The 16,408-nt window shown below is 49.5% G+C and overlaps 1 protein-coding gene across 3 annotated transcripts in view; it reads right to left on the bottom strand.

The window, feature by feature from the left end:
* LOC119393743 (uncharacterized) overlaps positions 1-12,603 on the bottom strand; it is a 57,432-nt gene extending 44,829 nt beyond the window's left edge. Inside the window, exons 1-3 of one of the 3 annotated variants that reach the window (XR_007416368.1) lie at positions 12,436-12,603; positions 7,724-7,831; positions 1,032-1,161 (exon numbers count right to left, since the gene is read on the bottom strand). Coding sequence is in view for 2 of the 3 variants with exons in the window: in XM_037660878.2 (XP_037516806.1) it covers positions 1,032-1,161; positions 7,724-7,732 (139 nt within the window). In the remaining variant the exon portion in view is untranslated. The remainder of the gene's footprint in view (positions 1-1,031; positions 1,162-7,723; positions 7,832-12,435) is intronic. The other 2 variants (XM_037660878.2, XM_037660877.2) reach the window with 2 other exon arrangements.
* Between the last annotated feature and the right edge of the window lie 3,805 nt (positions 12,604-16,408).

Here is a 16,408-nt window from a genome sequence, read left to right as displayed (position 1 = left end):
GAGCAGTACATGTGCAGTAGCTCCGCCCCCGTAGCCTTTCCTTCATTGCCAAGAATAGTTTTCCGCGAGTATACACTTGGTTATGCTTCTTTACCCTCGTAGCCGAAGCACAGTTTGCCAAATGAACGATAGGGCTAGTCAAACGTGCCGTAGTGCGAACACTCAGTACAGTCGTTTCGTCAGTTTCCGAAGCCGTCGCCGAAGTGAAACGCGAGGCGTCCATTGCCGCCCCTAAAGATCGTCGCTGTCTTTCTGCATCCTTCTGCAGACGTTTAGCTCGCCGAAGTTCCTGTTCATCACTCGTTTCAGCCTGCTAATTTGCGCGCTGCTACTCATGTTTCCGCTTTAACTTATTAGCAAGCCGAGCGACATCCGCAGGATCGTCCGACGCAGCTTGCTGTTTTTACATCTGGGACCGCGCAGACAACTTCGGCGCAGGTGGACCAGTGTCCTCACTCCCTCCTCCCATCATGCGACCATGGCACAACGGCTGAACTGAAGCACTCGCCCACTGACCCGACGTGGCAGAGAGCGGCGAATCACGTTATTGATCACGTGGACACGGCTGGCGAGGCAGCGTTTGTCATCCTAGCAGCAGTCGGAGCAGCGGACGCGGATAGTCACGCAGTATGCGTTCTTCGCTTCAAGGCCAAGCGGAGATACACGGCGAAACATGCTTGGCCAATAAAGCTTTCGCTTTGAAATGCAAATGTTGAGCTCGAAATGACAAAGGCAGCAGGTATTTCCCGACAAGGACAAGCAAAAGGTTTGAATTGGGTTAGTCTACGCAATACATAAGCTTGAATTGGGCGGCTTTAAAATACAATGAAAGCATAGCCACCCAATCAAAGAACAAGATTGTTTAAATTAATCAAAAGTTTGAATTATCATAGTTCGAATTATCAAGAGTCTCATGTAAATAACGTAGTCGCTTTTACTTAGCACTCTGTATGACTGAACATGTGTTAATCCCTGATAAAGGCAGATTGTTGTTAATAGACTTGGAATATCAGAATTTGACATGAACTTACCGACATCATCATCATCGTCATCCTCGACAGCTAGCGGGGCCGGGTTGACATTCTCGATCGTGCTGTTTATGTTGCCAACGTTGTCGACTTCGATCTTGAAGCTGGTGTCGGCTTTTCGGGTTAGCTTGAACTGTAAAGTTAGGTGCTCTTTTAGTATCTGCTCTATTACCAAACTCTTTCATAAGCTAAGGCTCGTATAAGCAGTATGTTATACCACGGCCGGTCTGGAGGCGCGCGCTCGCTCCTTCCTTTACGGCCTGCGCACGGGGGGCTGTTGCTACCTATGGCCGCAATTTCGTGGGGGCGCTCCGAGCCAACTGCTCCCTAACTCACTCCCGGCCGTTGCAGAGGCTAGCGCGCGCAGGGAGAGCGCCTCTAGACCGGCCGTGGTTATACATAAGGACTTTCACTGACGGCCAAAGTGCAGAATAATCGGGGATGTCTAATTTCTGAAGCAAACTAGGCGACCTGTGCCAGACGGGCACAAATAATGGCATTAACTTCCTCATGTCTTAAGGTTCAAAGGAGTACTAACAGAAAAAATGCACATCTTGTTTTTTTTATGTTATAATACGTAGCTAACGACCAGCTTATCACGTCTCGAAACCACGTGGGCTCGAGCGCGCGATGGTTAATTTTTTGGAGACCTTTATAGCACCCATTCGCAGTTTCTGTTTCAAAAAGCGCCGAGTGAGACTGCACCCAGAATACACATGTGCGCCGGACCCAAAATCACCGGCGGCGGCGCGTGAACGGCGCGGGGTTCATCGGACCGGCGGCGGCGCGGCGCGGGGGGGGGGGGGGGCGGAGGGTGAAGCAGTGAATGCGATAAGTACACGCCGTAATGTTACATGAACGAGGGCTAGCAGCTAACTTTTTGCTCCGATCTCACTTAACTCTACAAAATGCTGGTGTATGGCAATATGGCCGCTCCCGGGAGAGAAGCGGTTTTCGGTCAGTTTGCGTATCATTGGTCCGAGCGCGAAGCAGTGCAGCGCTCACAGCGCTCACAGCGCTCACAGCGCGTAGAGCCGTTCGCTGGGGGATGTCTGCCGAAACAGCGCGCGTGCCAGCGCTCTCGACCGCGCCCTCATAGCCAAAGTTCACAGTTGCTGCTCGAGTTACGCAGTCCCTCTCCTCAGACATCCCTTCCTGCTCCTTCGCCCAGCAAATGACAGGCGGGGCGTCTCCTAATGCTTGAGGAGCAATCGACGGCAGGCCTCGCACGCGGGTTGATGTTATTCCGTGTGACGGAGATCGCCAGCTTGTTTCATCTATGCTTTAGCCATGTTCCCTGCCAACGCTCGCGAGCTTTTACTCGCGGGTAGAACATACAATGCGCGGAGCGATGTTGTCGATTTAGAGTTTATACGGAACTTGACGGCGACGGTGAACACCTGTCCTGAGTGTCCAGATAGTTGCTAACGCAATAAAAATATACAAAAACCGTCGAAGCGGGCTCGCCTTTTTCCTGGAAAGCTGCATCGTCTCCGCTGTAAAGAGTGCGTCCGTTGGAAGAATCATATAATCCGGCGCCTTTTCCATTGGTTTCGTTCTCGCCTTCAATGCCCTTTTTACAGGGTACATCTCCTCGCCCCTTATTTGTTCATAAAGCACGCGTACAATGTCAGCACTAAGCGTTGAACCTATCATGATTTCGCGCTTGTCGACTACAGTGTTGTTCTGTCCCCTCTCGAAGCGAGCGGCCATGTGCTGTGTCATAGGTTGTGTTTGCCTTTGAAGCGCCGCCGAAGGAGCGTCTTTTCCCCACATATGTCCCGACTGGGGGATCCCTCCTTATCTTCGAACCCTTCTTCCTTTGTTACTCACTTTAAACGGGCGACACGTGCGACCATTAGAGTGCAGTTCGACGTCGTCTCTGTCGGCCTCATAGAGAAAGGGAAAACGCCGCCGACGAAGGAAGAAACGCAAGGTAGCGGCAGTCTCACCCCACCAGCCCCACCAAGAGCACCGCCTTTTTACGGGGACTTACTGAGTGTGAATGTTTGGATGAAATGTAACCGCAATTCCTGCTAATTAAAGTTAGTTTTGTTTAAATGTTCATCAGTGTTCGACCGTTAACTGGCTGGATAGCAGACGCTTTGACCCGTCAAATGCGAGATGCGAGACCAGCATAGTAAAAAAGCGAGACAACTGCCATCGGCCATCGGCCGCCAACTCAACGTCCGCCGGCAATGGGATACGTCGCCGCGGCAAGACCCCTGGTTTGGCCCAGACATTCGCCCACTGCAAGGATTACATCGCCCAGGAGTTGAGCAGCTGACAGCACAAGGGCAGCAACAAGGTGGGCTCGCTTCATCTTTCAACGCGCAGCTTTTAACCATTTGCTTCACATACGTCCGCTTCGAGACAAAACGTGAAACACGCAAGAATGGATCAGGACAAGCTGACGCATGAGTGTCGAAATGTCACATCAGAGGATGAAGCTTCCACATCAAATATTCGACCGCAAAGAACAGCAACACTTTCGATGAAGGCTAAAGAAATTTATGAAACATGCCGCGAAGAGCACTGCCGCAAACTAGACGCTGTTTGGAAGAACGTGGAGATCGCTCTTCACAGGCTGCCATGCGCCAAGGAAGGTCAGTTTACCATACAAGCGTCAAAGTTTTTGACACACTTTGACCCTAACAAACCTTTGAAGTTGGAATGCGATGCTTCACCTGTAGGAGCGGGGGCAGTACTTTCCCATCGCATCAATGGCACAGACTATCCGATAGGATTTCGCTCCAGAACTCTGTCCAAAGCAGAACGAAACTACTCCCAGCTAGAAAAGGAAGCGTTGGCCCTTGTATTCGGCGTGACTCGATTTAAGGACTACTTATATGGCAATCACTTTGTTTTGGTGACCGACCATAAACCCCTGACGGGTTTGTTTAACCCAGGAAAAGCCATTCCTCCCATGGCTGCGGCAAGGATTCAGAGGTGGGCACTTCTCTTGGACAATTACCATTACACATTGCAGTATCGCAGGGGAACAGAAAACTCGAATGCTGATGCCTTAAGTCGACTGCCATTACCAAACAAACTACACGATACCAGCACAGAAGATCCGCCAGAGTATGTCCTGTACTCGGAATGCTTGGAGAAAAAGGCGATTAGTGTCAGAGACGTGGCACATTTTACAGAAACGGATCCTTTGCTGCAGCAAGTGAAGTTTTGGATCAAGAAAGGCTGGCCGAAATTTTTGTCTGAAGAGCAGATCCGCTTCCGGCCGTACTTCAGTAAGAAGGCTGAACTCACGTACTACCAAGACTTAGTCTACTGGGGACACCGCATCGTGCTTCCCACCGCTCTAAACCGACGTATCTTGGACTTGCTCCACGAAACGCACCCAGGCATGGCGACCATGAAGAACATTGCAAGATCCCTGTTTTGGTTTCCGGGGCTAGACGGTGAGATCGAGCGATTGGTGCGGGAGTGTCCTGCTTGCGTACAGGCTGCAGCGATGCCTCCAGCGCAAACACCTGTACCATGGCCCACGACGGGAGAGAAATGGAGCCGGCTGCACGCTGACTATGCTGGTCCTATTGAAGGACACATGATACTGGTAGTCGTTGATTCCGAAACGAAGTGGATAGAAGCAGTCCCAACGAAATCTGCAACAGCAGAAGTGACAGTGGAGGCTCTCAGGGCGATGTTTGCAAGGTTCGGTCTACCGCGTACTCTTGTGACGGATAACGGACCTCAGTTCACGGGCTTCCACTTCCGCAATTTCCTGGCTCAGAACCAAGTAAAACACTTGACTACAGCGCCCTATCATCCACAATCAAATGGTTTAGCGGAGCGGGCCGTAAGAACGTTGAAGGAAGGCTTGAAGAAAAACTATGAAATTCCGCTGCAAACTCGAATATCTAGACTTCTGTTCCGTTATCGCCGTACGCCAGTGAAGGAGGGCAAGTCACCAGCGGAGCTCTTGCTGGGATATCAAATAAGAACAAAACTCGACTGCATTATGCCGACCACCGAGGCCGTGAAAGCAAAGCCGTGCAATGAACGTGAACAGCGATGGCAGGCTGGACAGCGTGTTTGGACTCGAACTTTTCAGCCACGCAAAAAGTGGATACCAGGTATCGTGCGTGACCAGCAGGGAAAGCGCATGGTCACAGTGGACACGACTCAGGGAACGGAACGGCGGCATTTTGACCAAGTGCGACGGCGGGACGTTTCGGTCGACGAATCGTGCGACACCGACACGCTATCGCCCCGTCAAGAGCTTTCGGGCGAAAGCGCAAGCGATTCGCTGACTCCGGCAACTCAACCTTTGCGGCGCTCAACGCGACAGCGCCGTCCTCCAGATCGTTTGAACTTTTAAGAAGGGAAGAAGCTGTGGCATCGGAGACTACCATCATCATCACTAGCAAGCATCACGGCTCGCCGGCTGCGTGTTCGGCTCGTGACGCTCGCGCTACGAGGGAACTCGGGTGTGCTTTGTTCCATGCTGATGTGGAATAAAGTGCCACAGATGTTTCGTTAATTGAGTGGCGTGCTTCATAACAGTCATATGTTGCCACTGCCTGGCACCATTTGCATTGTGGCTTAATCTCGTCGGGGTCTATTTTGCTCAACACGTTTGGGTTGGGAAAAGATCGCGTCTGCAGTTTTCTCCAGACGCATTCCTGCGCCTTGTTCAACCGCTTGTGCGGGAGCTGATAAAGCCTCCGCTCTAGCCCAGCCAACCTCCCGCGGACCTCCCCGGAACGGGCGCTCACCTGCCCGGCTGACGAAACCTCGAGCATTCAGGTGAGCCGCCTTGTTCGGGTTTCAAGAGTGTGCTGGTACCCAGACAATTTCCATTTCCCGAATTTCTCGCCCCGCGGCTCGATGCAGCAATCGTGCGGCGATGACCGATATTCTGCCCCTCGCCAGATTTTGTATGGCTGTTTTCGAATCACAGAGGATCAGGTCAGATTGAGAATTAGTTATAGCTAGCGCTACTGCCTCTTCCTCAGCAGTTTCTGAGGAGCGGGTTTTGACCGATCCAGAGGTGACGAAGCGTCCCCGCCTGTCCATCACAATCACGAATGCGTCCTTGTCCTTAATTCCGCGACGTCTGTATAGACTGCCGCTTTGTACTCCCCGTATTCAACATGTAAAGTTCTGACTCTTGCCTGCCTGCGTTCCTCAAGGTGGATCGGATGCATATTCTTGGGCAAAGGCTTTATGTAAGGGGCCTTGTGTAATTCTCGCCACACCTGAGTTTTAGTGTCCCCAGCGGGAGCCTCAGCGCCAATGCCAATCCTTTCCAATATATCCCTCCCAGTTTCCTTTGTCGAAAGCCTAACGTGCTGCATCTCCAAGTGCGCCTTCCGTAGTTCTTCCGGGGTGTTTTGCACCCCTAATCTTAGTAGCCTGTCTGTTGACGCATTGCTAGGCAGCCCAAGGGCTGCCTTGTAAGCCTGCCTAATCATAGCCTCGACCTTGCCTTTTTCTGTGGTATCCAATTTCATATATGGTGTCGCATAAGTAATCCTGCTGAGCACCAAAAAGAACAGAATCTCTGTAAGCTGGAACTCACTCATGAGTCGACTCACTCAGACTCGCTCGGACTCGGATCGAGCCGGGAGTCTGGGTGAGTCCGAGTGAGCCCGGTCGAGAAAAGTTTTAGGAGTGCGAGTCCGAGCGAGCCCGGTTGAGGAAAATTTTGGTGAGCGAGTCCGAGTGAGCCCTAAGCGCAAAAGATATGTCGTGAGCGAGTCTGAGTGAGCTGCACATTTTTTACCAACCTATGCTGTGCACATACAAACACTGACTAATGAGTGAATGCATAAATAAGAGTGGCATTGTGCGCACAGCTATGGACAGCATACTGCTGCACTCTGCTCCGTTTTCCTGTCTTATCTGATTCTTCTTTGTTTTAATATCATGTACTTCCTTCAATGCGGCTTTTGTTTGACGCCTTTGTTTGCTCCGTCACATTTTTTTATCCTCCATGCAGTACACATTAGTCAGTAAGAGCTTAGCCATGGATAGCTGGACAGGGGGCGTCAACCATACTTTCAAAATTTCTCCGACTTGTACGAGTGTGTTTCTTTCCTGTGCTTTTGTGTCATTTTCGCAGCAATTATGTCGTTCATATACTCATTGAAGTTGTAAATTTTCGAAACTGGGGTTGACCCCCTCTCCATTAAAGTTGCAAGGTGGGCTTGTTGGTATAGCATAACTAGATAACAATAGTAGGCAACATAGAGAGTGCTGTGTGTGTTTAGTTGCACCGAGTGTGTCTTTATTGCCTTCTCGTATCCCGTTTCTTCGCGCTACCATTCTTATCCAAATACCCCCTTCCAACACGTTTAAACTTATTCGGTGGCAATTATGTCATATAGCCAGTGCCAAGTAGGCGACGGGAAAGTTCTCCTGATGAGTATATACTCACACACGCACAAACACACACACTTGCAAAGAAGTCGGATGCCCTTTCTCTCCCCATAAAATAAAATAAAATCCTGGTTAAGTCTCTGTTCAAAAGTGGGCTTGTGCAAAAATAACTTTCACTTCTCACACACACGAAGCGAAGTATGTCGATGGTTCATTTTCAAATGCTCACTCGTTGTGGACGTGTAGGAACACATGGCAGTTACGCTCATTGGGGTTTCAGTTTCGGTTTGTCCTCCGAAATGCCTACTGAAAATAGAACAATTTATTTATTCCAGGTGATTGAAAATACGTACGCCAGCCATCCTGTACGTGTTAGAAAAGTAGTTGATGAATCCCTGTGAAGGGGCTGCACCCCTTTCAAGAGTGCCCTTGATGATCTTGAGTTTTGGTTACTGGCTCATCTGAAACAAATAGCAAACAACATGAACAAGAGCACACCAACAGTCTTTTCTTCAACAGAAAGTCAGCGCCATATGAACGAACAGTGTCAGCCTTGCGGCAAGAACAGAAAGCGGAGCTAGTTTGTAGGTATTCATGTTAAAACGCAATATGTTTACAATGAGGTCATGCACTTGTGAAGCATAAATGTGACGTTACATTCGGATGACTAAATAGTCACACATTGATAACCACAGCATTTTGTTCTGTATGGACAGTATGTTACCCACATCTATTTGTTCCGTTTAGAACGAACGCTGCACACAGCGTTAATTTCACGAACTAATAAGGTACCCATTACGCGTTCGTAAGGCAGTACATGCCCCTTCGTAGCTGCACGCTTTGTTGTTGCTGGACGGCCTGGACCAGCCGTCGCGCGCTAGTGTCGCAGCTGTGGCACTTTTCATAATTATTGCAGCAAGGGCAAGCCAAATCGATGTGATCTCATAGGAATGTCGCAACTTTAACCATTATCCGCATCGTCTGCTAGCGCGTGATGAACGACGGAATTGCACAAACCTCCACTGTCCCAGCCGAACGCGGGGCATCGCATGAGTGCAAAGAACGCGATCAGCGCCCGTCAGCCGACGACGCTACATCTTCAGCCTCTCTAACCTAGGCACGTACGTCCTTGCAGCAACAGCGAACAGCTGTGATGGCCTGCCGCGCCTTCCTCTTCTCACACTGAACTACTATCGAGCACTCCAAGGTAAATTTACTTTATAAAGGCTTCTTAAATATAAAAAAGGCATGTTCTTTGCTTTTGTTAAGTTGACAATATAACGCACAGATGTGCTGTTTCTTCCACAAAGAACAGCAATGAGAAACCCTGGGACCGTATTATTACTGATATAATATCCGCTAAATTAATACAATGTTTAAAGGATGTCGATTTTGACAAGAGTGAACATCCACAGGTTGTCCACAGCAGTTCCACAGATAACATTGGTGCATCAAATGACATTTCGACCATTTTTATTGTGATAGTAATTATACAGACACTCTCGGCGGGTTTCTGCATGTCACCGTTGTTCAGTACAAAGTCCAAATCAATATCATCGCATGCGCATCGAATGTTCTGCGCACGAGTAAAGGCGGACTAGCGCTGGGGAAGAACGCGGCCGGAACATAGGTGAAACGACCTGGCCGTCTCTGTCGCATGAAGGGCACATATGTGATAGCAGCGCCCCGCGTGCGAGGCCCACGTGGCAGGGGACACACGTGGTTGGCGGTGGCCAGTGGAATGTTGTGCTCCAGAAAAAATACAGTGATCAACCACTCTGCACGGACGACACGGTCACCATCTTCTTAGCGGAAGAAATGCCCCAGCTGTTGTTGCTTTTCTTGGCTGTGAAGGGCGCAGACATGCTTTTGCGATCGAAAGTGAGCGACGATGTCCAACCGGCTTCCACGTGAAATGCCGAAATCACAACTACAAACGATGCAGCCTCCATGATGTTTTCTAATTCACGATTCTACAACGCACCTGAATTCAGTTGTGTACTGTTTCAGAAATACTTGCAGAAACTCGTTGCGCTCCTTACTTAAAGGGCCCCTGACAGCCGATTTTTTGTTTGTGACATTTACGTTGTAATAAGTAGGTCTATGTCTTGTAATCGCGGAATGACACCATAAATCCTCCAACGTGATGTCTAATTAATCCTAGCAGCGTTAATTATGGTGATTTTTAGTGTAGGTTCAAAACGCGCGCCGAAAGAGGATAAGAAACTAGCGCCGCGCCGCGGCGGTCGCACATCGGGGCACGCGTGATGATGTGCGCTCAGTATTGGGTGACGTCGGCCACGCGCTTGTTGAACTGCCAGTTGGTGAACACACACGGAGAGCTCACGCTGCCTGCCGACCTGTACCGAAGAAGGAGAAGGTGGGAGAAGCAAAGAACAAACATGTTTCGTAATATACCACAGTGCACCGTGCATATTTCTGTCTGTGACGTCGACAACACTTGCTTTACCTCTGCAACGTCACAAGGGGCCTACGTCTACGTCATACTAATGGTTATGTTGATAGGAGTTCAAAATTCAGATGAGCACTCAGGCTTACGTTAAAATGAAATTAAAATATCTTAAAGGCAACGGTTGTCACTCATAATCGGTCAGAAGTGCCCCCGTATGCAGGACTATCAAACAACACAAGCATCTCGAGTTTCCAAATTCGGTGTCAGGGGTCCTTTAAAGCCATGATTGACGGTAGGCTTAGTAGGCTATACACAACACCAAGGCGGCCGAGGCCTGTATACGTTGAGGTGACAAGAAGTTTAGTGTTGCTATTTGCAAAACTCTATCTCCAGCTCAGCTGAGTGAGACTACGGCCACTTGCACTGTGGCTGCATCAACAATGATGCGCACGATGTGCGATGTCGGGCGTGTGAAAAAAAGGAAGTCAACATGTGGTGCAACGGTTTCAGGGCATTGACACATAGCAAAAATCTAGGCTGGCAATTCTGTTAGAGCTTTTTTCTACCAGAAAACTCTCCTTCCCAGACTGCTTTTCTTAAGCTCGTTCAGCCCACCTAACTCCAGCGAAAACGGGCGAGTACCGTAAAGGGTTTTCAAAATACACTGCAGTAATATCACGCCTCATTGTAAGCTCCCTGGTGTAGAGAGCGAAAGGGAAGAACAAAAGAAGTGAAAAAAAGAGTACTGATTAGTAATAGCCCTGCGGACCACTCGCCTTCCCCTAGTTCGGCCTCTTCCGCTCGCAGCGCGGACGGTAAACGCTCGCTGCCTTTTCCATCCATAGAGGAGGGAGGATATTGTGGCTATACATGCAGTGAACTTTATAAGAAGTCCTCAACTTAATGAAAAGTATGTTCGTGTGCCAGAGTTTAAAAGACAGATATTCGACAAAATAAAATCTTCGACAAGTTGCCCTCTTTGGTCTGTTTTGTCACAGCCCCATAGCGTACTGTGAGCGTTAAAATCCCCTATACTAAAATGGTTTTGGGAGTAGCGTTGTAAGATCCTCGAGTTCTCGTACAGTTACGTGTTCAATAGGGGCAATGTAAATAAAGCAGGAGATGGTTTTATGTGCTATAATGCTAACTGTTACAGCCTCGAGGGAGGTGTTTATAGTGATAACTCGGTATAGAAAAAACCATGTTCTCAGAATCCATGTTCTGAGAGTCTTTAGATATAATAATAATAATAATAATAATAATAATAATAATAATAATAATAATAATAATAATAATAATAACGCATTTTATTTCTTCAAATAAAGCAGTACGTGTGGCACGATTTCTTAGTAATTTTACAGTATGGTGCCTCGGGGTTGCATTGTTAGTTATCACAAATTGTCGGAACATTTGAAGAGAGTCTTTCCCCCCTTGTCATAACAAGCAAAATTTCACACGAGGATTCCCGCCGGTTCCGTAAAAACACTAAATGTATGTGATGTGTCGTGCCTAGCGACGTCCCACTAAGGAACAGGAACGCGGCAGCGACGGCCGACGCGGACGCCGGCGAGGCACGGAGTGGCGCGGAGCGCCGAAGAAAGGAACTGAACTCTTCCTCTGCTCGTGACACACTGATCTAAACTTGTCTCATCTCTATTGTACATGTTGCTTCTAAAGCGCCCCCAACGACGGCGCGTACATTCCGTCGTTGCCGAGTGAGGCGCCACACGGCAACATGGATACCAAACTGAAACTACTCTGACAAAATCACGACCAGGAGGTCGTGGACGAAACATTACGATACAACGTCATCCCCTCCTCGAAGAATAACATCCAACATCACTCAGGATGATTTAAGGCAACGGACGTTTTGAGACGCTATCCCGGTGAACAGCTGCTGACGGATCGCATCGCTCTCGATCGCGCCGAAACCGCACGACGCGGCGAGCGTACGCTGGCCTTTGCGTTGGCTTTTCGCGCAACTGCGCATGCGTCATACGCTAACCGCTTGCGGGCTGCCGTTAAGTGATGGAAATAGCGGACCGCAAACGCTAACGCTAACTTAGCGTACGCTATTCTAAAACTACCTACTATTTCAAGCTTGTGATGAAGTCGGCGACTGGCTCGCCCGGAAGTTGCCGGTCTTGAAATTTAGTACGTGCGACGTAGTCGTACGATGCGTCTTTGTAGTGCTCGTCGAATAAGGCGACGGCATCCTGGGAAACATCCGACACCGGCGCGGACGCAGACGCGTTGGCGGCGTTGAGTGTGTAGAAAAGTTTGTGGCCCAATGCGTTAAGTAACAGTGCTTTGCGCCGCTCGGGGCTTGTTGGCGTCCTCCACGACTGCGTCCGCGTACGCCTGGAAAATCTATTTCCAATCACTCCAAGGTATTGTAGGGTCACCAGGCGTAGAGAGAAATATCTGAAGCACTGAGGGGAGAAAGAAAGACAACAGGAACGGTGCAGAACAGACGCCAACAAGTTGAGTAAGTCGAACGAAGGCGGCGAGACGAAGAGAGCGACGCCGCTCCGCACAGACAAGCAAGAGAGAGCAGGGACGCGGCGTCCGGCGTGCCGAAGAAAGACGAGCAGAGGCAAAAATGGAAGAACTGTCAAGAATGGCACAGAACAAGGAAAGTTTTACATTTACCTCGTCGTCATTGATGTGTCGTGCCTAGCGACGTCCCACGAAGGAAGAGGAACGCGGCAGCGACGGCCGACGCGGCCGGCGGGGACGCCGGCGAGCCAAGGGCACGGAGTGGCGCGGAGCGCCGAAGAAAGGAACCGTCCTCTTCCTCTGCTCGTGACACACTGATCCCTTGCTGAGTGATGCCACAGAACACTTGTGATGCCAACAACGTTTTATCCCTAGATTGACCCCCGAAAATACCCTAGAGTGCACGAAAAATCCCCAGATTCTGGCGGCACTCGTGGCGTGGTGCAATCCCGTCGTTCAGCGCGCGCTGGCAGACGACACGGCGACGTTCCATCAGTGCAGGCGCAATTTACAGCTGGCGCTGCAGCAGAACCCGGCCGGATGGCAGGTAAAACATGCGCGCGCTGTAAATCGTCCGGCCGTGCTCACACAAGGCTACTTTTGCTGTCGGGATTTCACCGGAGAGCGAAAACGACGCAGAAACTTGCAACCTTCGTCGAGTTTGTGCAAAATATACGCAGCAAAAGCGCGTGTAGAACAGGCGAGCACGCGCTGGACGTACAGCGTCTCGCAGGAGTTTTTAATCGTCTGGTTTTCCGTCGTTTGCGCTCTTAATCTCAGTATAAATGTGCCGTTGCAAAGTGTCGTCTGCTGAATTTCGACTGCTGTGCGCGTCTCGGAGACGGCGCTGCTGTCGCAGATTCGAGATTTAGTGGCTCACACGTTCGTCTGGCCCGTAGCGGGGCCTGAAACTCGGGCGGTGTTTGACGTAACTTCCCTTCCACCGTCACGGTGCCAGTGCGGCTCAGCCGAAGATCCCAATAGTTCTTTCTGTGACCCAATTCATCTGGATCTTATTAGAAGTAAAAAACGTCAGCCACTGAAGGTGTTTTTTCTGCGTTTTCTGTGGAGTAATTGCACATAAATGGCTTGCAGAAGGCGTCAGTTGCTCCAGAGACAGACAAATCTGTCAAGTTCACTTTGCCCACACACTGCAGGCATGTAATCGTTCGGGCCTATTGCAAGCCTGTAGGCCTTTTCTTGTACTTGCAGCTTGCGATGTGGCTGTCGATTTCTAATTTTCCACACATGCAATCAGCGTTGCATCATTTGCAGTAGATATTGCCACGCACGCTTCTTTTATTATTTTAGATGCGAAGTATATCTTGCTCGGGGGTATGTCACGCAGCGTGGTAGTCCGCACTCACACTACGCATGCGCGACTCTCCGCCTTCCCTCTCTCCAACAGCTGCACGTTACTCTCTCCACTTCTCTACCAGCACCTGCTTGCGCTTCTGCGTTCTCGCTTCTGCTCTCACGGCGCACACGCTCCTCTAGTCTCCTCTCCTTCAAATGGTAGAGCGTTGCGCACGTTAGCTGGGCAGTGATGCCAACCCAACCCTAGGGATTTTATGTCTCTCAGGGATTTGGCGTCTTTTTACTGAATCTAGGGATTTTTGTAAGGCTCTGGAAATGTTACATAACGCGGCCTAATAAAAGGCACTACTACGACCGTTACGTACGACCAATGGGCAAATCAGTTTCGGTTTTCATTTTTCGTTCACGGGGCTTCCGTCCTCCCCAGATTCCGCGTCTTCATCCCATGTAACACAAAACCTCTAAAAGACGTCTCGAAACGGCTACGGACGGCTATAGACGTCTTGGTTTACGAGAAGATCAAGAATAGACATTTTTGCAAAATAAAGCACTTGCCTCTCAAATATGCCTGCGTACTGTTTATTACCGTTTTCAACAGCTACGACATAGCCAGAGTGTATTCTGCCAAAGAAGTCCACAACGTCTACTTTGAGACATTTTTAGACAGTCTGCCCATGAAACACAAAACCTCTATAAAACGTCTTTAAAACGCTTAAAACCTCTATAAACCTCTATAAAACGTTTTATAGAGGTTTCGTGTTTCGTGGGTGGGGGAAGTGCGCGCGCAACGACTATCTAAATGATTCTTCAAATGTTTTGTCCACGCGCGCAAAGACGCCAAAACGGCATGTCTAAAGAGCGGTGACTGTCGCTTTAGTGAAAGAAGAGACGCAGAAAACAAAGCCCTCAAAATAATTGGTTTCGCTCCGCAACGCGGGTTTCTATCAGCAGTTTTGTAAGTATATTCTTTTCAAGCCAAGGCGGCTAAGGCCGCGCAACGCTCGCGCAACAGCGAACGAAAACAGAAGCAAACACAGGCAAGCCAGGCAAGCATGCTACTGATGCTACGCAGTCGCAGGCTCGAAGCGGGTGTTGTCGAAGCGCGCATGTTTACCCTGCATTCAAGAACATCTTTTCACTCGGCGCTCCACCTTCACTCAATGTCCATGGCAGATACACCTATTGGCAGGAATGGTCACTAAATATCGAGCAATAGGCGGGATCATTTTGTGAGAACCGTTGTGTCTTTTCTGTTGAATGGTGACGCTGTGCTCAGCTCGGTCAAGTGAAGGGTGAGGCTTGTTTCAGAATACTTGTTCCTTCCTCCCCCTTTCCCCTCTTCCTCCACTAGTTCGCGCCAGCCGCCAGTTCGCGGCGGCTCGATCGGCAGCAGAGCTATAGGCGACGGCCGGCGGTCATTTGCGTTTTGTGTAGCGTTGTCAGCTTTTGTTTGTGAACGGATTACGGGCTGTTTGGCATCAAGTAACGGTGACCATACTGTCTGACGCATATTTTCCATCAGTGTTTGGTGAAACAAGCTTTACATTGCTTTTTACGACGGTACGTTCGTCGGTACGTTCGTTTCAAGAAGCGATTGTTCTGCTCACCACCTTCGTTGCAGCCAGACAAACAGCTAAGAACTTGTGCACGTTCGGATAGAGTGCTTTTTTCGATAAGTGCACCTGACTTTTCGTCGTTTTTACTGAAAGGTTTTAGAATTGTGATTAAAATGTGAACAGTTCTTTGCTATACTCTGTTCCAGAAGTTCCGTGCAGCACTGTGGAGGCTACAGGCCTTCTCAACCAATCAGGAGGGCGAACACATCTAAGTGTATCCTTCCGCGCCCTGTCGTCTGCTAGCGGCGAGCGCTGCAGCGAAAGCGGCAAGAGCCTCTCGGGACACTGTGCAACTGCGCAGTGAGATGAGCTGTAATTGTGAAAGCGGTTAAATATTCTCGGCACCGTAAAAGCGCGCGTCTTCGAGATACTTGCACGTAGACATTTGAGGGATAGGGTTCAGTGGCTCATGTTTCGGTGGAAAGTGCCGCACTAGCCAAATTGAATATGAAAGCACCACGCTCCATCAGATTTCGTATACGCATGCCTTAACGCACTGTCCCGAACACATTTAGAGCCAACTGCTTCGCTCCCTTGTCGTAAAAGCTGATCCGGGAGCGATATCGCACAGGTGAACCAGGCGCCGCCATTTTGACTAAGGAGTGACCAAATCTGCCACCGCGGACTAATCACAACCCAAGACTGGGTCCTCCGCGGCGCTGTGCGGACTACTCATAAAAGTTTAGACAGTGTCGTACCATTCCTTCGTACTTTATAAGTAAAAACATAACGCATACGAGCCACAACAGCGTTATTTCTTTCGTCATTTGCATGTTATAACACGTACAAGCAAGAACTCTTTCTTCAGTATCATGGAGCCACAAAAATTGTTTTATACAGAAAATGCGACAAAATCGCCATACAAATCACAGCTACAACACGCAGAGAAGCCTTCAAGTAAAAATCCTCCGACGAGACCGCTTGCAAGTCATGAGGACAAACAACGGGCTACGTATATGGGGCACTACATCTCGCTTCGCAACAACCTGCGCTCGAGGGTCGTGTAGCCTTGGCTCTGCTGCACGGAACTTCTGGAACAGAGTATAGGTTGAACCGCGTGGTCGAATGCGAAACTATAGTATACGCGCCAGTGCGAATCATAAGCCTGACTGACTCGCCCTATTTTGAGTAATTATGTTTTGCGCGTTACAGCTCGTGGCTCCACGCACGCACGCTAGTGACAGGCCGACATA

Source organism: Rhipicephalus sanguineus, chromosome 5, assembly GCF_013339695.2.
Source record: "Rhipicephalus sanguineus isolate Rsan-2018 chromosome 5, BIME_Rsan_1.4, whole genome shotgun sequence".
Taxonomy (NCBI): domain Eukaryota; kingdom Metazoa; phylum Arthropoda; class Arachnida; order Ixodida; family Ixodidae; genus Rhipicephalus; species Rhipicephalus sanguineus.
This window is presented reverse-complemented; position numbering and strand designations above follow the sequence as displayed.